This window comes from Phoca vitulina, unplaced genomic scaffold, assembly GCF_004348235.1.
Source record: "Phoca vitulina isolate PV1807 unplaced genomic scaffold, GSC_HSeal_1.0 scaffold27, whole genome shotgun sequence".
NCBI lineage: Eukaryota > Metazoa > Chordata > Mammalia > Carnivora > Phocidae > Phoca > Phoca vitulina.
In genome coordinates, this window is record NW_022589730.1 from 3,753,408 (window position 1) to 3,774,436 (window position 21,029).

A 21,029-nucleotide genomic window follows, 5' to 3' on the forward strand; every position below is an offset into this window, starting at 1 on the left:
ATAATCGCCCAGTAATTGAACCGAAATGTCTAAATGGCTGAAGCTCCTAAAGGACGGAGCTATTTACCAATGAAAAAAGTGGGAAGAACTGCAGCAAGCCTCCCTGGCGCTCGGGGCATTAGCACAAAGACTGCGTCAACATGGCGCCCCCCCCCCCCCCCCCCCCCCCCCCCCCCCCCCCCCCGGTCGTCAGCGGGAACAGAGCCATCCTGGCCGGCGCTCTGCTGCTTCTGAGCGGAGCGCCGTGCCTTCTAACCTTTCTCAGGATATAATTTTATGAAAATTGAAGCAAAAGGTAGAAGAAGACATTTTCCTGCTCACGTCAGGAAGTACTTCTGGAGAGGAAAGAGGCCGGGGGCCTTGACGTCGGTGCTCCCCTCAATGCAGACGGAAGCAGTAAGCCCTGGAGCTGAGGGCTCGGGAGTCACTCGCTCACACGCCGGGAGTCCTGGGGGTGTCCTCGGTGGAGCCCCTCGGTGCTCCAGAGGGACCCGCGGGAGGCACACGGGTCCCCAACACGGAAGCACAGAGCAGCTCAGTTTTCCAAAGCCGTGCAGTGTCAAAAGTGCAGAAATCAGGCTTTCCTCTTTGCAGCAACACAGAACTAGTTCCAAGGCCCCCAGGCCCTTTGCCTCTAGAGCAAGACCTACCCTTCTACCCCTCACTGCGGCCCTGGCTTCACACTGCGGATAACTGTCAACATCGTCCAACAGTCCACGAGGACCCTCTGAATGAAGCACCTCGGTCCATGTCCATCCAGAAGGGCCAGCGCTCAGTGGCTCAACCCAGTCATCCGCGGCACCCAGCGGAGTTAACAATTTTAATTATCATTTAAAAAAATGCAATACTTACCATGTGAATGAAGCACATTGGCACCCAAATCATGAAACGAGGATTCTGAATAGAATTTTTGTTGGTTGATGGCATGAGCAATACCTCTTGCTGCCGAAATAACTTCTCGAAGGCAATATAATGACGACATGACAATCTATGTAAATCAAGAACTGCTTGTGGGTTTATTTTACATTTGAGAAAACAGTGGATTTAATTGTGTGAACCAAAATGTACTGTACAATATTAATGACAGAACATCAAAATGTATAATTAATAGTGCATTGCTTGCTTTGTTTTCATTTATTTATTTTTGTCTGATATACATGCATCTGGAAAGATGCAGGTGCCAGTAAAATTTCTCTATTTAAATCAAGCGCAGGAACTAAATTTTATTCAAAAATTGTGGTTTTACATTATATACACAGAAATTTAATATAAAATGACAATATAAAAAGTTAAAAGAGAAAGCATACAGCCAGAAGGTACAAAGAAAGTTGAATAGATTAAAATGGTACGGTATGTAACATATAGGGGGTTTAAGCTGCTGCTGGCAATTTACAAGGAAAGGACTCCAACGTCTGCCCCATGTTTTTTTCATTTACCAATGCAGCACGCTATAGAAAGGTCAGCTTATACCAAAGCTTACATTTGTAAATAACTATAAACCGCAGTATTTTACAGGAAAAAAGAAATAGCATTTTTACACATTTTTAAATAATAGCTTGCATACTTTTTTTGCCGAAAGTGGCATTTTTTTTCAGCATCCAGAGGGTTTGGGCATAGTGGCAATTGGGGTGTTTGGTGGTGGTGGTGGTGGTGGTGGTGGTGGTGGTGGTGGGTTTTTTTGTTTCGTGGTTTTTTTTTTTTTTTTTTTGTCTTCAATGTGTAAAACTGTGGCTTCCTAACCCCACGAGTCCTAGACAACTTTCTATCTTCCAACAGCTGCATGCATGTTTCCTTCACAAACCAGTTCTGCATATAAAAGCTCATTTTTTAATTATTAAATAAGTTTTGTGTCTGACACAGCTTTTGATCTGAATGAAATGCCTTTAAGCCTTTTTTTCTTTTTTTTTTTTTTTTTTGAGTGAAAGGCACAGAAATGCAATTGCAGTCCTCAAAGGGTTAAATTTGACACTACTAGGTTCTATGACCTTTATTGTCATGGCAACTTTGTAATTTTAGGATGTCTTTTTATCATTGTTATTTGTGTCTTTCTTTTCTGCTAAATAAATGTCTCTGAGTAGTGTGCCCCACTATTTCCTACAAAAGATAGCTTAACATCAAGAACAGATGTTGAAAATAAAGGTCAGACTTTGACTCACGGAAAAAGAAAAATAACATGCACAATCGGACAAAGAGCATATAAATATAACTACAAAATATGTGTAAGAAAAACCAAGGTCCAGACAGCCAGCTCGGCAACAAAAGGGAAGGCTGATTTCGGAGGCTCAGCCAGGCCTAGTGCAGTACAAAGACGATGTGTAGTGCAATGTGCCGCGGTCCCTCGCATACCTGGGCGCTATTGTTTCTCCAGCTCCGTCACATAGATCAGGTGGTCCTCCGGGGACTTGCCGTGGGTCTTACTAAGGTGCAGTTTGACTGCGTGCTTGCTCGCAAAAGTCCGGTTGCAGAGCTTGCATTGGAATGTGGAGCCCACATCGTCCTCGGCAGCCCCTACCGGGCCCAAAGCTTTGTTTGCCAGGACTTTTGAAACATTCTGCTGTTCTTGAATCTGATTTAGTGGCAGCTTGGAGAGATCCTTCAAGCTGAAGCCTAAGTGTGTCTCTAGATGATTTATGTACGTAGAAGCAGTTCTGAACTGAGAGGCACAATCGTTGCAAAAGAAAACAGGATGCCCTGTGTCCAGGTTCTTCAGGAACTTGGTACCCCCTGTCCTCCTCAGCTGATACTTCACGTTGGCCAGCCAGTGGCTGATGGTGGTCATGGACAGCCCGGTAAACTTGGAGATGTGCACGCGCTCCTGAGGGCCCAGGTCCGACATGATGTACTTACCCTCCGGCGTCTCGCGCAGGCTCGAGGCGAACTGCGCCTGCAGGATGAGCAGGTGCTGCGGGTTCCAGTTGGACTGTCGCCCCTTCCTCTTGTGCACGGGCGACAGCTCGTCCAGCGCTTCCTCGAAGCTGCTGCCGTCGGCGTCGGACTTCTCCGACACGGTGGAGGGCGTGGAAGACTTGGGGGTGAGCCGGCCCGTGAGGTTCTTCACCATGTCGGAGATGTCCATGAGGGCGCTCTCCCGGAGAGGCGACGCCACGGGGTCGGCCGCGCTGGAAACCAGGGGCTTGCTTTTGGACTTGGTCAGGTCGATGGGCTGGTCGCTGTTGTCGTAGTAATAGCGGTCGATGGCGTCCGCCTGCTTGATGGGGGTGGCAGGGTAGACCGGCTTGTCCAGCATGCTGTTGCTGATCTTGTACAGCATGGCCAGAGGGTCCAGCGACGGGCTCACGGGCGTGGACACCTTGCCCAGGTGGGTGTTCATGATGGACTGCAGCGCGCTCAGCGGGTTGATGAAGGAGGGCTCCGGCGAGTGGTCCGTGATGATCCCCAGGTTATTACAGCCGTTGGTGACTTTGGCTTTCAGAGGCTCGGTGCCGTTTGGGGTGTGCACGTCCAGCACACCCTCCTTTTTGGCCTTGCCCGCCTCCGCCTCGGGGCCCTTCTTCTGCTGCGCCTTGCCGCCGCCGTCCTCCGCGCGCGGCAAGTCTTTATTCTCTTTGGCCACGGGGGACACAGCCTTGGCCGGGGAGCCCTTCTCCCTCTCGGCGGGCCGCTCCTCCTTCTTCACGCTGACCTTGCCAGTGACCTTCTCCACCAGCTCCTCCATGGCCGACACGTTGCTCTTGTGCGGCGGTGGCGTGAGGCTCCCCGGGGCGTGCAGCAGCGCGCTGTGCTCCGGGGCCAGCGACTTCACGCCGCCCGCGTAGGACGGCTGCATCTGCACGCTCTGCGCGGCAGGCAGCGGCTTCACGGCCCCGGGCAGCTGGTAGGCCGCGTGGATGCTGGGGTAGCCGCCCCACGAGGGCGCGCCGTTCTGGGCTTTGCTGATGGCCGTGGAGACCGTGTTCTCCAGGGACTTCAGGATGTCCACCCCGCCCTTGGGGCTGTCGTCCAGGTCCTCCTCGCGGAGGTACTGATACAGGGCGGTGCACTCGAACTTCTCGGGGGCGTCCTCACTCTCCTCCTTGACCTTCTTCTCTGCCTCGCCGGCCGCCGGCGCCTTGTCCTTCTCGGGCTCCTTCTTGTCCTCGGAGGGCGTGGCGCCCGCGGGAGAGTCGGGCTGCTTCTTGATGTGGGAGGCGGGCAGCCGGGTGTGCGTGGTGGGGGGCAGAGGTATGGACTGGATCTTCTCTTCCACCACGGGGTCCAGCACCAGCTGCTTCCCCTTCTTGGAGGCCGAGGTGGTCACTTTGAGGAAGTGGCCAGTGACCATCATGTGGGCGGTGAGCTGCTGCAGCGTGTCATGTGAGCTCCCGCACTCCATGCACTTGAGGATCTGCGCCTTGCGGGCCTCGAACTGCCAGGTGTAGCTGGCACCGTTCTGGTAGCCGTAGCGGTTGTTGGGCGTCACGTAGGGGTTGGCGGCCTTCTGGTCCTTGGCCGACTCGCTCAGCACGGCGTCGGCGGCGAGCCCCGCCGGCTCGGGGGAACACGGGGACGCCAGGTCCTGCAGGGCGCGCTTCTTGGTGGAAGGGACGAGCTTGGTGAGGGCTGGCACTGGCTCCTTCAGAGGCACTTTCTGGTAATGCTTTGTCTTGATCATGTGGACGCTCAGGTCCTGCAGGGACTCGAAGGAGTGGCCACAGTACATGCACTTGAGCACCTTCTGGGCGTCCTCCTTGCCTTCCATCTCCATCAGCGAGCGCTTCCTGGGCTTGGACCAGCGCTTGGTCTTCTCGGAGTCCTTGTCCCTGTTGTCGTCGCGGTAGTGCCCCGTCTCGTTCATGTGCACCGTCAGCTCCACCAGCGTGTCGTACGCGGCGCTGCAGTCCTTGCAGCGGAACTTGCTGGCGCCCGTGAACACCGAGCCGTACAGTTTGTTGTTCTGCCGGTACAGCTGCACGGTGCTGAAGAGGCTGGGCTCGGGGAGCAGCCCATACGAGGACGTCTGCTGCAGCGTCTTGGCCAGGGCGGCCTGGTGCCAGTCGTACCCCGAGCCGCCACCGCCGCCGCCGCCGGAGCCCGAGCCCGAGCCCGAGCCGGAGCTGGGGGTGCTGGCCGTGGTCCCCGTGGTGCCCGCGCTGGCGGGGGGCGTGGGGGCGGGGGGCGAGCTCTCCTTCTGGCCCGCATCGGTGTTGCTGGTGGTCGAACCCGACTTCTTCAGATCCAGAGCTAAGCTGGACCAGCAGGACTCGGAGAACAAGTTTGCATACACAGCCTTGATCTGTGCCAAGCTGTCCTGGGGGTAGGAGACGCTGTCCGGGCCCTGCGGATCCTCCTTCTCTTCTCTGGAGGAAGAGCTTTTGAAATGGACTAGCTGGTCGCTGTTCTCGCTGAAGGGCGACCCGTAGCCAGCGTCCTGGTTCGTCGCGGTGCTGACGGGGGAGTTCTGGTAGCTCTGAGCTTCCTTGATCTCTGCGTCCTCATTGCACACGTAGTCGCTTTCCGGGATGTCCAGAGACAGCCCATCCTCCTCCACGTTCTCTTCATCTATTTCTGCTGCCTTCAGTTCTTCCTCAGGAACATAAGCTAGGAGAGAAAAATGAAACACAGTGAGGAGAAATAAATCATCTTCAAGGACGCGGCCTCCCCAGCAGTTAGATGATCTTTAAAAAGATGTTTCTCAGCCAAGCGCCCAGGCTGCAAGGCTCCCCCCGCTTTATGGAACGACCCAGTCTTCAGCTCCTGCGGAAATAAGGTTTCCAGCAGGACGATAACCCCTCTCCTCCCAACTGAACACACTATCAGCAAAGGAGCCTCCACTAAAGCGCCAGTATCTGCCCCCTTCTTAAAAACATCAGTCTGGCCAACACAGCGGGGCAGCGGGGCCCGAGGGGGAGCCTGGCCACCTCCTCCTGGAGCTTGTTCCTTCCCTAAGTGACGTGCGGGTCCGTCATGCCTCCCCATCAGGTGGGACCTGTCAACTTGCAGGGCAAGATATCCCACAGACAGTAGCATAGTGGTTTGCGTAAATAAAGAGCTTCCTCAAAGGCCAGCGATAAAAACACTCTGGTCTTCACCAAAAAGAAGGACAAAACATAGCACCTTCGGCCCCCTGCCTGGACAGCGCAGACATCACCTGCAGGGGACACCACACAGTCGTACAAAGCAGCATTATTTACAAGAGCCAAAAGGTGGAAACAGCCCAAATGTCTGTGGACAAATGAATGGATGAACCAAATACGTGTAGGTACACGATGGAATAGTATTCAGCTTTGAAAAGTGGGGAAACTGACGCACACTACAGCGTGGATGAAGCTGGAGGGCACTGCGGGGAGAGGAGCCACACAGGAAAGGGCACGTACTGTAGGATTCCACGTAGATGAAGCACCTGTGATAAGGAGTCCCATTCGCAGGGACGGAGAGCGGCATGGGGCGTGCGGGGGCTGAGGGAGGGCGATGGGGAGGTCGTGGTTCGCGGGGACACAGGTTCAGTCGGGAAGACAGAAAGTTCCACAGACAGATGGTGGGGATGGTGGCACAACAGTGTGAACGTGCTTAATGCCACGGAACTGTCCACTTGAAAATGGCTAAAATATTAACTTTTGTGTGATGAATATTTTACCACAATAAAAACATTTTTTTTCAATTTTAACAGAGCCAGTATGTATGTGCTCCGACAGCCAGGCGACACGTGCACAGCGGAGCGACTTCTGGGGTTGAAGGCGTCACCTCCCAGAGGAAGCGCCAGGATACTGACAGGTGTCCCGAGACTGAGAGGTTTGGAGGGCACATAAATCGTTAGATGAAACCCGATCTTTTTACTTCAGGACATTTTAGATACTTTAATAGGTGACCAATCTCGTTAATTCCCAAGGGAACTAACTGCACGCATGACCTCTTAACTTATTTGACCAACATAATTTTATTTAAATTTTTTAATTTTTGTTTTTGAGGAAACAACAAGCGAAACTTGTGTTCCATGCACTCCTTGGGAAATTTGGGGTTAAGATATTTTCCAGGAAGCCCCGAGAAAACTGCACTGCTATGATGCGAGAGGGGTGTCTCATTAAATATGATCACTCATTATCACGTTATCAGAGCCCGATCCTAAGGGAATGCGGCAAAGAGCACACGCGTCTTCAGGAAAGGTTGGGAGGAGAGAAGGAGAGGGGCGGACGCCGGGCGCAGGAGGAAGAGACAGGGGAGTACCAGCACCCGCAAACAGACGGCTTCGGGTTGGGGCGGAGGCGAGCACTCGAGGGCATGAGCACTCACAGTGCCCTGAGGACGCGCATAAGCCATGCACACGCATGAGCACGCACACACACACGCATGAGCACGCACACACCCGGGGAATCCCACCGACTCGGTCATTTGGTCAGCCTCTCCAGCCGGACCCTTCAGAACCCGCGCACACACCGTGGGCCCATCCCCACCCCGGCGCTGGTATCGAGCCAGCTGAGCATGAGCGTTCACGTGGCTCACAGCTGAATCCCACACAGAAGAGCCGTCCACGAACAAATGTGGCCATTACACTTGGTACCTTCCCGCCAGCATGAAAAATAACCACTAGTGCGGGAGGCTTAACTACACACACTGGCGTCTGGATTATGCTCCAGACAATCCTACGGCCCTCCTGTAAAAGGAAAAGCTCAGAAAATTTAAAAAAAAAAAAAAAAAAAAAAAGGTTGCCGAGTTGAATGTCATCTTCATTTGTCTATAATTATTAAAGGTTTAGGAGTTGAATGTCATCTTCATTTGTCTGTAATTATTAAAGGTTTAGGACGGTCCAGGGTGCTGAAGTTCGAAGCTCAGGTCCTCAGCCAAGGGCCCCAGGCGGCCTTGCCACCTCTTCGCAGGCTGGGCCTGGGCCCCGAGGTCCACCTCTGTGGATTCTGATGGGGGCATCTGAGGCTCTGAAGCATCTGCGCAGGGCAGAGTCCGTGGGAAGGTGCGGGCGTGAACCCACAGGCGCCGGCCGGCGGGGCCTCCCGAACTACCTCCAGTGGCAAGCCCACAGGCAGCTCCACCAACCAGGGTCCGCGGGAGGAGGCCGCCTACTAGACTTGGTCTGTCCACTTCTGTGAAAGCAACATTCATGCCCTAGCAAGTAATTAAAACTAAGTTCAAGGAAAGGGTTGTTGTTGCTGTTGTTTTAAAGAGAGAAAGAGAGCACTAGCAGGGGAGGGGGGGCAGAGGGAGAAGCAGGCTCCCCGCGGAGCAGGGAGCCCAACACGGGGCTCGATCCCAGGACGCCTGGATCATGACCTGAGCCAAAGGCAGACACTTCACCGACTGAGCCACCTGGATGTCCCTCAAGGAAAGGTTTTATCTGAACCCGTTTGGCTCAGCCTGGGAGGCCCATTGCTCTGGGTCTGTCCCCTGTGTCACCTGTCGGCTGGTCTGTCTCCCTCACTGGATGGAAGCAGGGCTGCCCACTGTTTACACGGTGGTGGGCACTCGTCCGTGTGTGCGGAATAAAGAAAGGACTTCTGTCTCGGCTCTGGGAACCCAGGATGGGAAATCCCCTGTCCCACCACTAGGGTTTGTCCGGCCCACTGGCCCTCACCCTCGGAGGGGGCCTCTCCAGGTCTGGAACGGCACAGACATGACTATGCTGGCCCCTGCTTGCTCCCTCCGGCTCTCCGTCCCCCGGCCCCAGCGGAGTGGAGTGTCATCAGACCACACTCCGTCCCAGGCCGACTTCCTCCTCAGGCCATCCAGTCTACACCCGGAAGTTCCTGGGTTGAGCTGCTATGACTTTCACAGACAACTCCACACCCGCAGTGTGGCCATTACCCGTGTGTCAGGTAGAACCACACAGAGCCACCCCCAGCCTCTTCCACAAGGAAACCCTCCTAAGAAGTACGGGTTTTCGGTGAGCCTCTCCCCCACCTGGATACCCGCATCCACGGTGTCCCAGGAGGGGGCGTGTGGCCGGGAGGGATCCCCGACGTGCCTGCTTTGCTGGACTCATGGGAAGGGGGCCCCAGCACGCTCTAAGCTGAAGCCCGGGATCCTACCTGCTTTCCCTGACCCGGGCTCAGCATGCCCACCTTCCAAGCGCCCCTGTGGGGAGGCAGCGTCAGGTCCCTCCTGCCCCAGTCACGCTCCTGGGGACAGTACGTGTTGACCCTCCCGCCCCTGGGCCAGTGCACCGGCTGTCGCCAGCCACCCCTCCCATGGCTCTTGCCTATCGCACTCTGGTCTCTTTCAGGCCGATGTTCACCAGTTCCAGGAGTCTTCCAGTGCAAGCCTATGACCCCTGAATCTGTGTCCCACCCCCACCCCCGGGTCTGCTGGTCACAGGCCCATCAGGGGACGGCACCTGAAGCCTGGCCTTTGGCATGCCTTCCTACATGTTTTCAGAGCCAGCCCCATGTCTGGCACATAGAAGGAGCTCCAACTGCTATGACATGAATTTGTCATGATGTGAGTGTTCCAGACACTCCCAAGTCAATTATGTGCAAACAGAATGTTCCTCCTGTCCCCTCCCCAAATAACAACACACTTTCTCCTGAACTAGGAATCCCCTAAATCAGTTGTTATGAACCATCCCAAACAAGTTACCCATTCCAGAAAAGCGACAGTTGTCCTTGTTCCCAAGCCCTGCATCCAGCACTGCCCCCACCTCCATAATGCAGACCCCCCACGCCGCCTAGCACGCAATGCAGAGCCTTCCAGCCGGGCCTCCCCGTCTTGTCCTGCAGCCTTCTTCCTCCGGGCTGGCCCAGGGGCCCCCACTCTCGCAATCCCAGAGTTAAAACCTCCGCGAAAGCCATGTCCCGCACAGAGGGTACGAATCCCCAGGCGGACCCCTCCCCCTGCCACGTGTCCAGCCTTGGGTGCAACCTGGTCCAGGGCAGGACCCCCCACTCCCACCTTGTGAACAACACTTATCCTCAAGGGGAGGCTCAGATGGCACCTCCATCATGACACCTCTCTTAATCCTTGCCAGAATCCACCATCCCCCCGAAGGACTGGGAGATGTTTACCTGCCCGTCCTCTTAGACTGTGAACTTTCACCCCACTCACGCTGCTGAGGCCACCCCGCCTGCTGCTCGGGGGGCCGTGCTCGTTTTATCACCATCTTCTACCCCATGAGCCTCCGGGGCAGCATCACTGAGATGCCTGTCCTGCCAATGAGGAAGCCGCGCAGCTTTCCCCGGGTCCCACAGGGAAGGAACCAGGTGGTACCCACATCCGGGTTACCTGACTCCCGGGCAGGTCCTTCCATCCAGGCACCTCGGGCTGAAGCTGATCTCCTTCATCTGCCAGCATCTCACACCAGGGAGCACGTCCAGTAAACGCCATGGACGTGAGGGACCCAAAGCCATTCCACAGGGAGTATTTAGAACACCTCTCATGCGCCAGTCATCGTGTCTAAAGGAGACCGTCTCACCAAAGAAGCAAGAGGAGAGAGTCTGAAATGTGGACACTCTTAGGCCCAATAATTTTACTTTTGGACGTATAGCCAGGAACACGGTATGAAATACAGAAAAAGCTTTATGCACGAAGACGTCCTTCACAGTATCATTCCAGACAAAATGTGCCACGCTCTAAATCGTCAACAATAAAAGACAATTCAGTGATTTGTAGTTTATTCCGAGGATGGACTGTTATTCAGGCACTAAAAAGCATCTTTAATGACAGGGGGAAAGTCCTTAAGTGAAAAAAGCTAAAAACAAAAACTGTATACACAGGACAAGGGAAAAATTCTTTTAAAAGAATAGTGGTTTTTTTCTGGATAATGAATATCTGTGGGTTATGTTGAGTGACACGGCTCTTGATAAATATCTCTACCTTCAAAATCTGCTTTGGTGCTTTCAGCTCAGCAAACAAGGATCAGCCACCGCATACTGTTTCTGGAATAAAAGAGCTGGAAGCAACCCTGTGGTGGGCACCTAGCAGCCGCTAGCCGGACCCTGGGAACAGGGGGCCCGGGAAGGGCAGGGCGCAGCCTGGGGCGGAAATATGCACAGGGCTTGGTTAATTATTGTTTTTCAAAACATGTTAAGAAGTAAAGGGGAGGCAGGAATAGTGAGGGGTGCAGATGTATCTGGGTTCTGGTAAGAGGGATTGCAGTTGGCAAGAGGGTCTCCTGCTCCTGGACTGCGCGCCCCCCAGGGTGTTCCCTGTCCCGCCCTCCCCTGGAGAGGGCCGCCGAGTCCCACGGACGGGCACAGGTGGCAGGGCCTCTCCATCGGCCCTCAGCCCGCCAGATCAACAGTCACCATGCTGCATCACTTGAGCCTTCTAGAACATTCCTGTTTTAGAACATTAGGGTTTACACTTTCACCATCTACTCTTCCAGTGCATCAGTCCTGGTAAGTTGATATTCCCCAGCTATTTTGCTCTTCTGCCTTGTTGTTTTAGCCCATTGACCTATTCTTTGAATGAGTTCACTTTTCAATGCTAACATACAAGGGGCCAGAGGAAGCGTGGACCCAGAGGGGCAACCGGGGGCCACCTGCCCTGTGCCCACGCCGTGACACCCTTCTGACCCTAGAGTTGTTTTCTTGCCCCCTCCTTCGATGAAACGGGCAGGGTAAAATTCACTTCTGAAGATAGCACATCCACTCAACCCAGTAATCTGCACTCCAGTGGCGCATTCCGCCGGCCCGCCAGGCGAGGCGCAGGTCAGGGCACTCACGGTCACATGGGATGGCCACAGCCCGTGACAGGTGCAAGGGATTCAACTTCCACACAAACGAAGGCGTGAGGGAGCCCATGGAATGTTCCAGATTGATTCTGCGAGCAATGAAGCCAGGCCCCCTTACCCTCTGCCCTCCATTCTCAGAACTTTCAAGGGCTGACTTGGCCCCAAGGCCTCAGCACTAATGATGACAATAAACACAGAATTCCCAGAGAGCACCTCCTGCATGCTCACCAGCGGCCAGGACCCACGCCGCACATGACCCCTAATCTTCCACTCCTCTCCACCCAACCCCTGGGCAGCTGATGGATGGACCTTCCTGAGGCTCCCCCAGGGTCAGGGCTGGGCTCTGACCCTCTCTGCCTCGCTTACTGACCTGGCCTTTTAAAAGCAATGCTCAAGCTCCCCGGGGCCACCCCCAATGGCTCCTGCCTTCCAGATCTGGGCTCAGGCCAAGAGCACTCACATCCGGGGGTCAGAGCCCTCAGAAGGCTCTAAAACCTACTGAGTCTCAATTTAAGAGTTTGGGCCTGGGGAGGATGAGAAAGCTGGACCTAGCAGGACAGGGCTGCCCTAAAGATGGAAATTCTCACACGATACCCACCCCATGGTGCCTGAAAAGACCAACCAGACACGGGGCTTCGGTGGGAGGCAGGGAAGGAGGCTTTTGGTTTTACCACGTCTGTAACTGGAGGAAGGGGCTGACCAACTTTTCCAGACAAGGCCCCCCGAGCCACATCGACCCCAAACGGCAGGTGCACAGAGAGTGTGCAAGCGGTGACTGAAGAAAGGGCTGACCCGGGTCGCCTGGGCCTGGAGGCCAGCGTAGGTTGGGGAGGGTGACGTTCCACCTGCTTGTCTCTAGAGGGTCCAGGCGAATGAGGCCACTGCTGTGGTGTCCTCTTGAAGGACAGATGCCTATCATTTTCCTGACATGAGGACAGACAGATGAGACACCCGGGTAGGAGCCCCAGCCAGTCACCTATGGACAGTGCGGCCCCCACACACACAGTCACCCACTTGTCAGGGCCTCAGTTTCCCCAAACCGCATTAATGACAACTACTGGTGTCTTTTGGGCGGGGGGTTGGGGAGGAGGTCTAGAAGTGCGATGGCAGCATGTCTTCGTCAAGCCCAAGTCCGTGCTTGCCGGCCCCTCTGCGTCCTCCTCACACCCTGCAGATGCAAAATGAACTGGGAAATGTGCATGCAGGGGCTGTCCCCCTTCGCTGTCAGAGGCAGCCCTGCTTAGCCTCACGCCTTACAAGCTGTTGCCAACCTCTGAACAGTCGGAACAAAGTAAGGAACGCTTGTCCCGATGACAGCCTACCCATCACTGGCCTTTAGCACCGGGTAGATGGTGCACTTAACAACCAGACTCAAAATTCGGGCCAGGGGATCATTCGGGAAGTTAGTCCCTTAACTTCTGCATCATCCAGGCCCCTCTGTCTGCCCTCCGGCAGTTCCCCTGATGACCACACCTTCCACCAGAGAACAGAGCACGGAAGGCCAGCGGGAACCCACAGGGAGCAGAAGTGGGTTCCTGGTTAGCAGCTCCTCCCGAGGCCCGACACCCGACGCGGAAGGCGGTGGAATGAATGACAAGAATCGGGCTGGGAAACTTTGTTTATCCAGGCTCTTTTCCTCATTAGCACGCACAACTGAGAGTTGGCTGTGAATGAGGAAAATGGATATTTAAAAGCGACAAATATCAAACACAGGTCTCGTCCCTGCTTGGCTCACAGTAAATACCAAACTTTGCTATCATATTGCCACCTGGTGAAACTATACAATCATACCAAATTACATGTTTATCTCCATCAAACTAGATTTTAGACCGGCAAATGTGATATCCATGAACAGATGGCCATCATATCAAAATACATTTACTCCAAGGGGCCAATTCACAAAAGGGTCTTACACACACCTAAGTGATAAATGTACAGCTGCAATTCATTGCGGAATCTTGCAAAACTCACTTTCTTCCAAATTTATAATTGATCATTTATAAAGTTACTTCACCTCTGTTACCAAGAGAGCAGGTGGTTTTGATAAAAGTTAGAATATACTGGGAAATAAAAAATGCAGAGAAAGCAGATATAGGTACAGAGCTCATTCCTTCCTACTCTGAAAAGGACATTAAAATACAAGGAGGATATATGTTAATTTACGAACATAAGTTCTGATTTTTTACAGGAAGGTTGACACTCTGCCAAGCAAAGCTGAAAGGCCACTTTTGCTCATATGTGATAGGAGCAAAAAATTTTCTATCGCTTTGGCAGATTTTAATTGCCTGGTACCAATCACTATTGTACTGATCTGCTACACCATCTGATTTATACCAGAATCGTTTCTTTATTTAAAACCCAATAGAAGCCATTTTTAAGAACAGCAGAGTCTGTAAACACAATGGCCTATGATTTTTACCCATCTCTAATTTTAATTAGGAATCCACAGGTAACTTCTTCTACTGTAATTCCTTCTTTTCCTTGCCGCCCCAGAACGCGGTGTCGTGTTAATGAGAAAGAAGAAACCCCCTTTCGAGGCTCCTCCCAAGGAGCGCACCCGCTATCATCCTTGTGCCGAAACAGCGGGGCAGCACGAATTAGAGCTTAAACCTGAAGACAGAGACCACAAACTTTCACTGGTTTTCAGTGATGTCAGGAAGAAAAAGAGGAAAAACGTATGAGAGCCTTGCAAAATTAAAAGAGAACTTAAAATGGGGAAGAACAGGAAGTCAATAATTCTTCTACGAACCTGAGAAAACACGGGTATATGTCACCACCACTGGATGGTATGTTAATAAATTGCACGTTCTCTTGTTCCACGAATTAAAAAGCTAGCCATCGCCAACAGGTGCATGCCCGATGCCAAGCATGGGGACATCACGTGTTTTCGGTGCCTGCCTCCACACTGAGGGAGGACAGATACCGCTCTCTGGTGGTCTGACGAGTCTGGGCCTACAAACCCAACATCAGCAAACCAGGCCCAAAACACCGGGTTCCCAACCTGGTATTACTGACCACCGACACCAGAAAAGACTTTGATATGATAGGGTCAGTTTCGTCCTCACAGATGACATTTGGAAATCAGGAGGGGAGACCTGTGCACGAACCATCTCTTCAAATGGCTGAAATCAACACAAGAAATGTGACTCAGCTCAAGCACCTATTCGTGCTCGCGCTACCCACCATACACAAGAGCCACCACGAAGAACTGGTGGCGAGCGTGTCCCCATCCAGGAGACACGGTGCGCCCCCGCAGTTCCTCCACCACGTCTTCTGGTGGAGAGCCAACTTCCCCAAATAGGGGTGTTGGGACACACGTGTGAGTGAGGAGGGAGGGAAAGGGCTTCACGGCCTCCGCACCCCGCCCAGCGCTCATGTCTCAGACGTGTGTCCCCACTTTCAAATCCAGTGTCTTATTCTCACAAATGCACAGGACGGAAGAGGAGACACGGGAACTTGAACTTTCGGGGGTTGGAGCAATGACATCGTTAGGTGCGGGGAGACACACAGACTTGCGGATGTCAGGGACAGGCTGACTCATGCCAGAAATCCAGGGGAGATTTTATCCTAAGTACACTGCGACCAGACATAAATCCCGTGCCTCTGTGATACGGCAGCGGCCCCAGGACCCTACGTAAGAATTTCTACACCTGACTGGAAGCTTAACACAAGGCCACACAACACCCGACTTCCTTGAAACCCCTGAGGAACAGCAGGGGTGACTGAATCACAGGTACAGCCCCACTACCATGACTGAGAGTGGCATTCTCTCATCATAATAATGGGGTTTATTTCTACTATTATCGGTAAATTCTCATAATTGCTTTCCTAGATGCCTTGTAAAAATTTTTACCTAGGGGGAGAGAGAGAGAGACTGACTCATAAAAACTCCTAAGTTTAGGCAATTATTTGTGATGATCTTCTGCTTTCATTACAAGCCACAACTTTCTAAAAATCCATATGGGTACAAATGTACCAAAATACAGTATTTGTTTTATTTCTAGTGATGAAACCATGAGAACAATATACTTCACAAGGTGAATGAACACCATTTCTTAGCCCAGGAGATTTTACGAGAGCAGCTACTGCTGCACAGAAAACAGCCCCACGCCGTGGCGTCTGCTCCACCAACCCCCCCACTCGGCGCCGCCAGCCCCCCTCCGCCCTCGCCACCCCCGCGTGGAAATCTGATGAATGAGTAAGCTTGGAAATGGTGGCTGCTGTATAAAATTCTCCTCTTACAATTACTTACAGAAATAAATGACATTTCTCCCCATCAAATAAAACAAAGACTCCAAATCATCTTCTGCCACTTTTTTGTGTCAAAACAGCTTTGCCATCATCCCCCCGCCCTTCCTGAGCCTAGCACGCGCTGTGGAGTGTGACACTCTGAGCACACGCGCTGTGTCCCGGTGTCAGTGGGAGAACACGCCTAGCAGCCACACAGAACATCTGAACAAGCACACATCAACACCTGTGAGGTAAGAGAGAAGGTGCTGCCAGCTCTGTGTGCACGCACGTGTGTGCGTGTGCATGCGTGTGCATGTGAATGTGTGCATGTGTGTGCATGTGTGTGTTCGTGTGTGCACTGTGTCTATACATGTGAATGTGCGCAGGTGTGTGTGCATGTGCATGTGTTTTCATGTTTACACTGTGCATGTGTGTGTTCGTGTGTGCGTGTGTGCATGTGAATGTGTGCAGGTGTGTGTGCATGTTTTCATGTGTGCACTGTGTGCATGTGTGTTCGTGTGTGTATGCATGTGAATGTGTGCAGGTGTGTGCAGGTGTTCATGTGTGTGAACATGTGTAGGGGTGTGTGCATGTGTGTTCATATGTGTGCACGTGAACATGTGCAGGTGTGTGCGTGCATGTGAACTGTGTTGTGCATGTGTTTGTGTGTACGTGCAAACACGTGCAGGTGTGTGCATGCATGTGCGTGCGTGTCCATGTGTGCATGCATGTGTGAATGAATAAAAAAAATACATAGGCCTTATCGTTCCCAAAATGGGAACAAAACAATCAGATCCTGGTTAGATTTCACTTTTTTTTAAAAAAATTAAATCTTGTTAATATTTTTTGTCATAAAATGTGCCTTCTGGATGACAATGTGTCCCTAAAGATGTGCTGTCGTCTTAAGCAACAAGAAATTCTGTGCATTCTAATGCAAGTGGACATAAGGCAATGTATGGTCCCTGTTAGAGTTTAATCTGACACCAACAATGTGTGCCCTGCTGCTTTACAATGTAAATATACACATATTGTCTGAAAAAATATTTTCATCTCAAATGTAATTATACAATGAGGCACAAACATCTTATCTTTGGCAAATTAGATAAAAATTATATTTCTCAAATTGCAGCCCAACATTTTTAAAAACATCTTTGTTTCTTTCAAGAAAACAAGATTTGCTCTATTCAACAGTCATTTTAAGAATGGTGAGAAGTGACAGCTGTATTTGTTTTTTAATGGCTAAATGTAGAATACAGTTCCAAATTCCCCGGAGTCTTAATAACACTGGCTCTGAGCAATTAGGTTCGTATACCCCCAGCCTGCATCTTAATCTCCAACCCAATTACACACAACAGAAAGGTGTTCTCCTGAACCCTCCTGTTTTCTATTCCATTGGAGGTGAATGCTCCAGAACTCTGCCTCCTCGTGATCCTTGCTCCTCGGATGGATGAACAGAAAGAAGTGTGGTGCCTTGCCTGCCGGAAGAGCTGAAGCAAGAGAAGAAAGGCTTTCCCCAGAAATGGACTTGCTTTCTAAAAGTCAGTTTTACATTGTGCTTCAAAATCTAGCAGGTTACTCAAAATACCCATCCACACAAGGTAACAAGCTCCCATCATGTCTGTTCCTACCTGATAACAAAATATCCTGATATAAAGTGAAAGATGTGCCCTTTAGATAAAAGATGCTCCGCTTTCCCCCCGCCCCCCAATTTAAATATCTGGAATCATTCGGATATTGGCATTTCATATAACAAGCTAGCCGACTCAATGTTGCCAGGTTTACTCACTTGGATTTGAAGTAATAATGTCTAGATCGGAGGAAGGCAGTGATACTGGAAAAAACAGTGTGTGCATTCAGCATTTTAGTATGAAAACAGATTGACTAACCCAAGTTCACATAGCGGAATTGACAAGGACATTATGGGACATCTGGCATAACTGAACGTGTCTCTTGCTGGACGCCCCGATATTTTCCCTAGACGTCGAGTCATGTGTATAGAACATAGTGAAAAGAAATGAGTTTCCAATTTTTAAGAAAGGTGAAATAGCACCTACTCAAATAAAATGGCTCTTCTTTGACAACTAGGAAGGAAAGTGACTTTTTAGGCAAAGAAAAAAACATCCAAAAAGCTGACCATTTATAATTACAGGGAAATGAGGAAAACACAGGTTCTCCTCTGTCCCTTCACGCTTTCGAGACCGGGTTCTAGAAGCATCGCGAGACCACCCTTGGGCTTCCCCAGCCGAAGGCACCCTTTGCCGGCTGCCCACCAGAGAGGAGGAAAGAGCCCCGCCCCCCCTCGCCCCCTCGGCCCCGCAGAAGGGAGAGCGTGCGGTGAGCAGAGGTCTGCGTGGGGGGCCACGGTGCCCCGCGCCGGCGTGGCTGGGCTGCAGTTCTAATCTCGGAGAATTCCTTGCCCTTTCCCCTCTCTCCGATGAACTATACACGCATATGTGCGGGCATTCTCATTAGGGCTCCAGCATCAAAGGCATGGAGGTGAATCAGTCCAGGCCCCTCCCCGCTCTGCCCTGTCAAGACGATTCCGTTGAAATGTTCATTTTCATCCCTGCTGGCAACATTAGAATGGAAGGTATTTAACCTGTTTCCATTACTTATACAAATTACCATTATGGGGCAGGACAGATGTTAGAATCACGCCCCGGAACTGACTTCCATACATTCTTTCCAGGAACTGTGAGGAGACGGAACACCGCTAGATCATATTATCAAGGCTCAATAATGTTCTCTCGGTTACCAGATTCATTAACTTTGCACATCAGCATTTCACTTGCTTTCTTCATGAAAATTCCCAGGCTAGGTGGGCTCATTTAATTTGGAGAAGGAAACCTTTGTCAGGGATGATGTTTTGATCAGGTGCACTGAGAGTGGGGAAAGGTGCGGGCGAGGGGAGGAGGTGGGGAGAAACAAGAGTGGGAAAAGGAAACAACCTTGTCGAAAATGTTACCTTTCCAACATGAATGATGAAGGAGAAGTCAGTTAGAGACGCAGGTGCTCAAAGATGGCTGTCACTTCACATAGATGCTGGCACAACTCACCTAGACAGGTGACACTTTGGTGGAGCAAAATCCTGCTGCATTACTGAGCACACCGGGGATGGGGCGCAGGCAGACTGCAGGCCCGGGATGCCTGGGGCACCCAGAGAAGTGAATCCGGCAGGGGAATGGATTTCACTCTGCATCTGCATCCTTAAGTGGAGCCGGAGATGCAGGCTCCTGGCTAAAACGATGGAAGAGGCGCTGGAGTCTCAGTCTAGGCGCAAGCCTGGCACGTGCTGCACGTTGTTTCTCCCTGAGTTCCAAAATAGAGGCTGGAAGGATGCTCCACGTAATTGGGTGGGGGGCTTCTTTGTGGGGGACTCAGGGCCCTTAAACTAGTTACTACTTTCCTTTTCAGAAATTTAACAAACAGCAATTCCTAATCAGTCTAAGACAGCTGCTCTCCGATCTCCTGCGAAGGCCGCATGTGGCGCCCTGAGTCTACCCAGCGCCCCAGCTGCAGGTAGGATTCTTGGAGAACGTACAAGTTTCCATCGTTTCTAGGCAAAGGTCTGAAAATAAAAGATTCGTTCGTGGAGCGGAAAAGACAAAACAAATTCTATTCCAACCCTTCCCACCGGACAGCCTTTCTCACTAAGAGCAGCTAAAGGAAACTCAACTCCCGACTTCACAGTTTCCATGTTCCTCTCTTCCTCTCTGTCTCCGTTGGTTCTGGGGAAGAGACCACTTGGAAAGAAATGCTGGGCATGTTAAAATTATTAATCCAAGAAAAGGAAATGAAAATATTCAGAGGGAGAAGGAAAGCACATCGCATTTAAACTACCCTACGGGAGAGGATTCGAAAGTGGAAATTAGCAAAGCCAAGTCACACGTAGAAAAAGGGCTGCTGACCGCTAACGGTTCTCACATCCCTACAAGGGAGCCTGAAAAGAAAAAGGTACCCGCATACGAACACATTCTCTGTGGAAAGGGTGAGAGCCCGCCATGATCACCAGAAGCATTTTCTCCATGACAACACTGAAATCCGGTCCCAAACGGGAATAAAATATACTCTGAGATAATGATCCACCCAGATAGAGAGAACTTTTTTTGGCACACTAGAAATTTATTTCGGAGGATTAATCATATACTATTATTTTGAAAGACGTAATTTGCTTGTTCTTGGGTAAACATTTCATTCCCATAGACTATCTGCTCAACCAGCAATATGAGTTGGATTGAAACATCCTTGACTAATAACAGGTAGTATTTATTGAACCATTTCTCTGGACCAGACACTATCTGAAGTGCCCTGCATTTATTACCTGAGTCAGGCTCTCCCCAGCGATAAGGGAGTGCCCACGATTCCTATCCACTTCCGCGTGGGCACAAGGGGGCACGGGGGTACCCACGAGCGGCCCCCGAGCGTAGCAACAGCAGCTCATGCAGCAGGGTCTCCCCCGCAGTCTGTTTCCGAGCTCGGCTCCCGATGTGCACCCACACTACCGCACACGGAACCATTTCTATCAGGAACTGTAAGTAGCATGAGTTTAAAACGAATCCTGTCTTCAGAATATGCTGTTTATAAAATCAGATCTTTATCTACATGAAGGTCAGCGAGACTGGGCAGCTCTGCCTGAAAGTTGTGTTCATCTGGATCAGCCATGACAGGCTCCAGGGGAGAGCCTCTGCAGGGACTGCCGTCCACGGGAGGGCCGCAGGGCCCCACTGCAGTCCACGTGCAACCATGTGGACCCAGGCCGTTCACAGACGCAGGAAGTCGCTTGGTGTGATCAGGCGCTGGGGAGAGGGAAGGGGGTGAGTGTTCAGGGGGGACAGAGGGTTTCAGTTTGGGAAGATGAAAACATTCTGGAGATGGACGGTGGGGACGGCTGCACAACAGTGCGGATGCCACTGAACAGAGTTAAAGTGGTAGATCTCCGTTGGGCGCAGTTTACCATTATAAAAAAAGGGGGGGTTCAAAAAAAAAATTAGTTTGCAGCCACGCCCACCCAGGCCCCATCTCCACCCACCCCAGGGCCTCCTGACCGGAGAAGGGGCTCTGTGTTGCCACCTGCCAGCCCTCCGGGACCCTCGCACCTGTGCACGGGTCATCACAGGCCTAGTGAGCTGTCCCCCTGCGGGGCCGGCTCTCCTTGAGCCTGTCACGGCATCCCAGCGGACCTCGG

General features: G+C 51.9%; 1 protein-coding gene across 1 annotated transcript in view; it reads right to left on the reverse strand.

Annotated features, from left to right (window-relative positions):
* Positions 1-927: 927 nt before the first annotated feature.
* The window catches only part of TSHZ1 (teashirt zinc finger homeobox 1), a 75,228-nt gene continuing 55,126 nt past the window's right edge, over positions 928-21,029 (reverse strand). Inside the window, exon 2 of the mRNA XM_032422620.1 lies at positions 928-5,538. Within this exon, the coding sequence (XP_032278511.1) occupies positions 2,354-5,538 (3,185 nt within the window). The 3' untranslated portion in view covers positions 928-2,353. The remainder of the gene's footprint in view (positions 5,539-21,029) is intronic.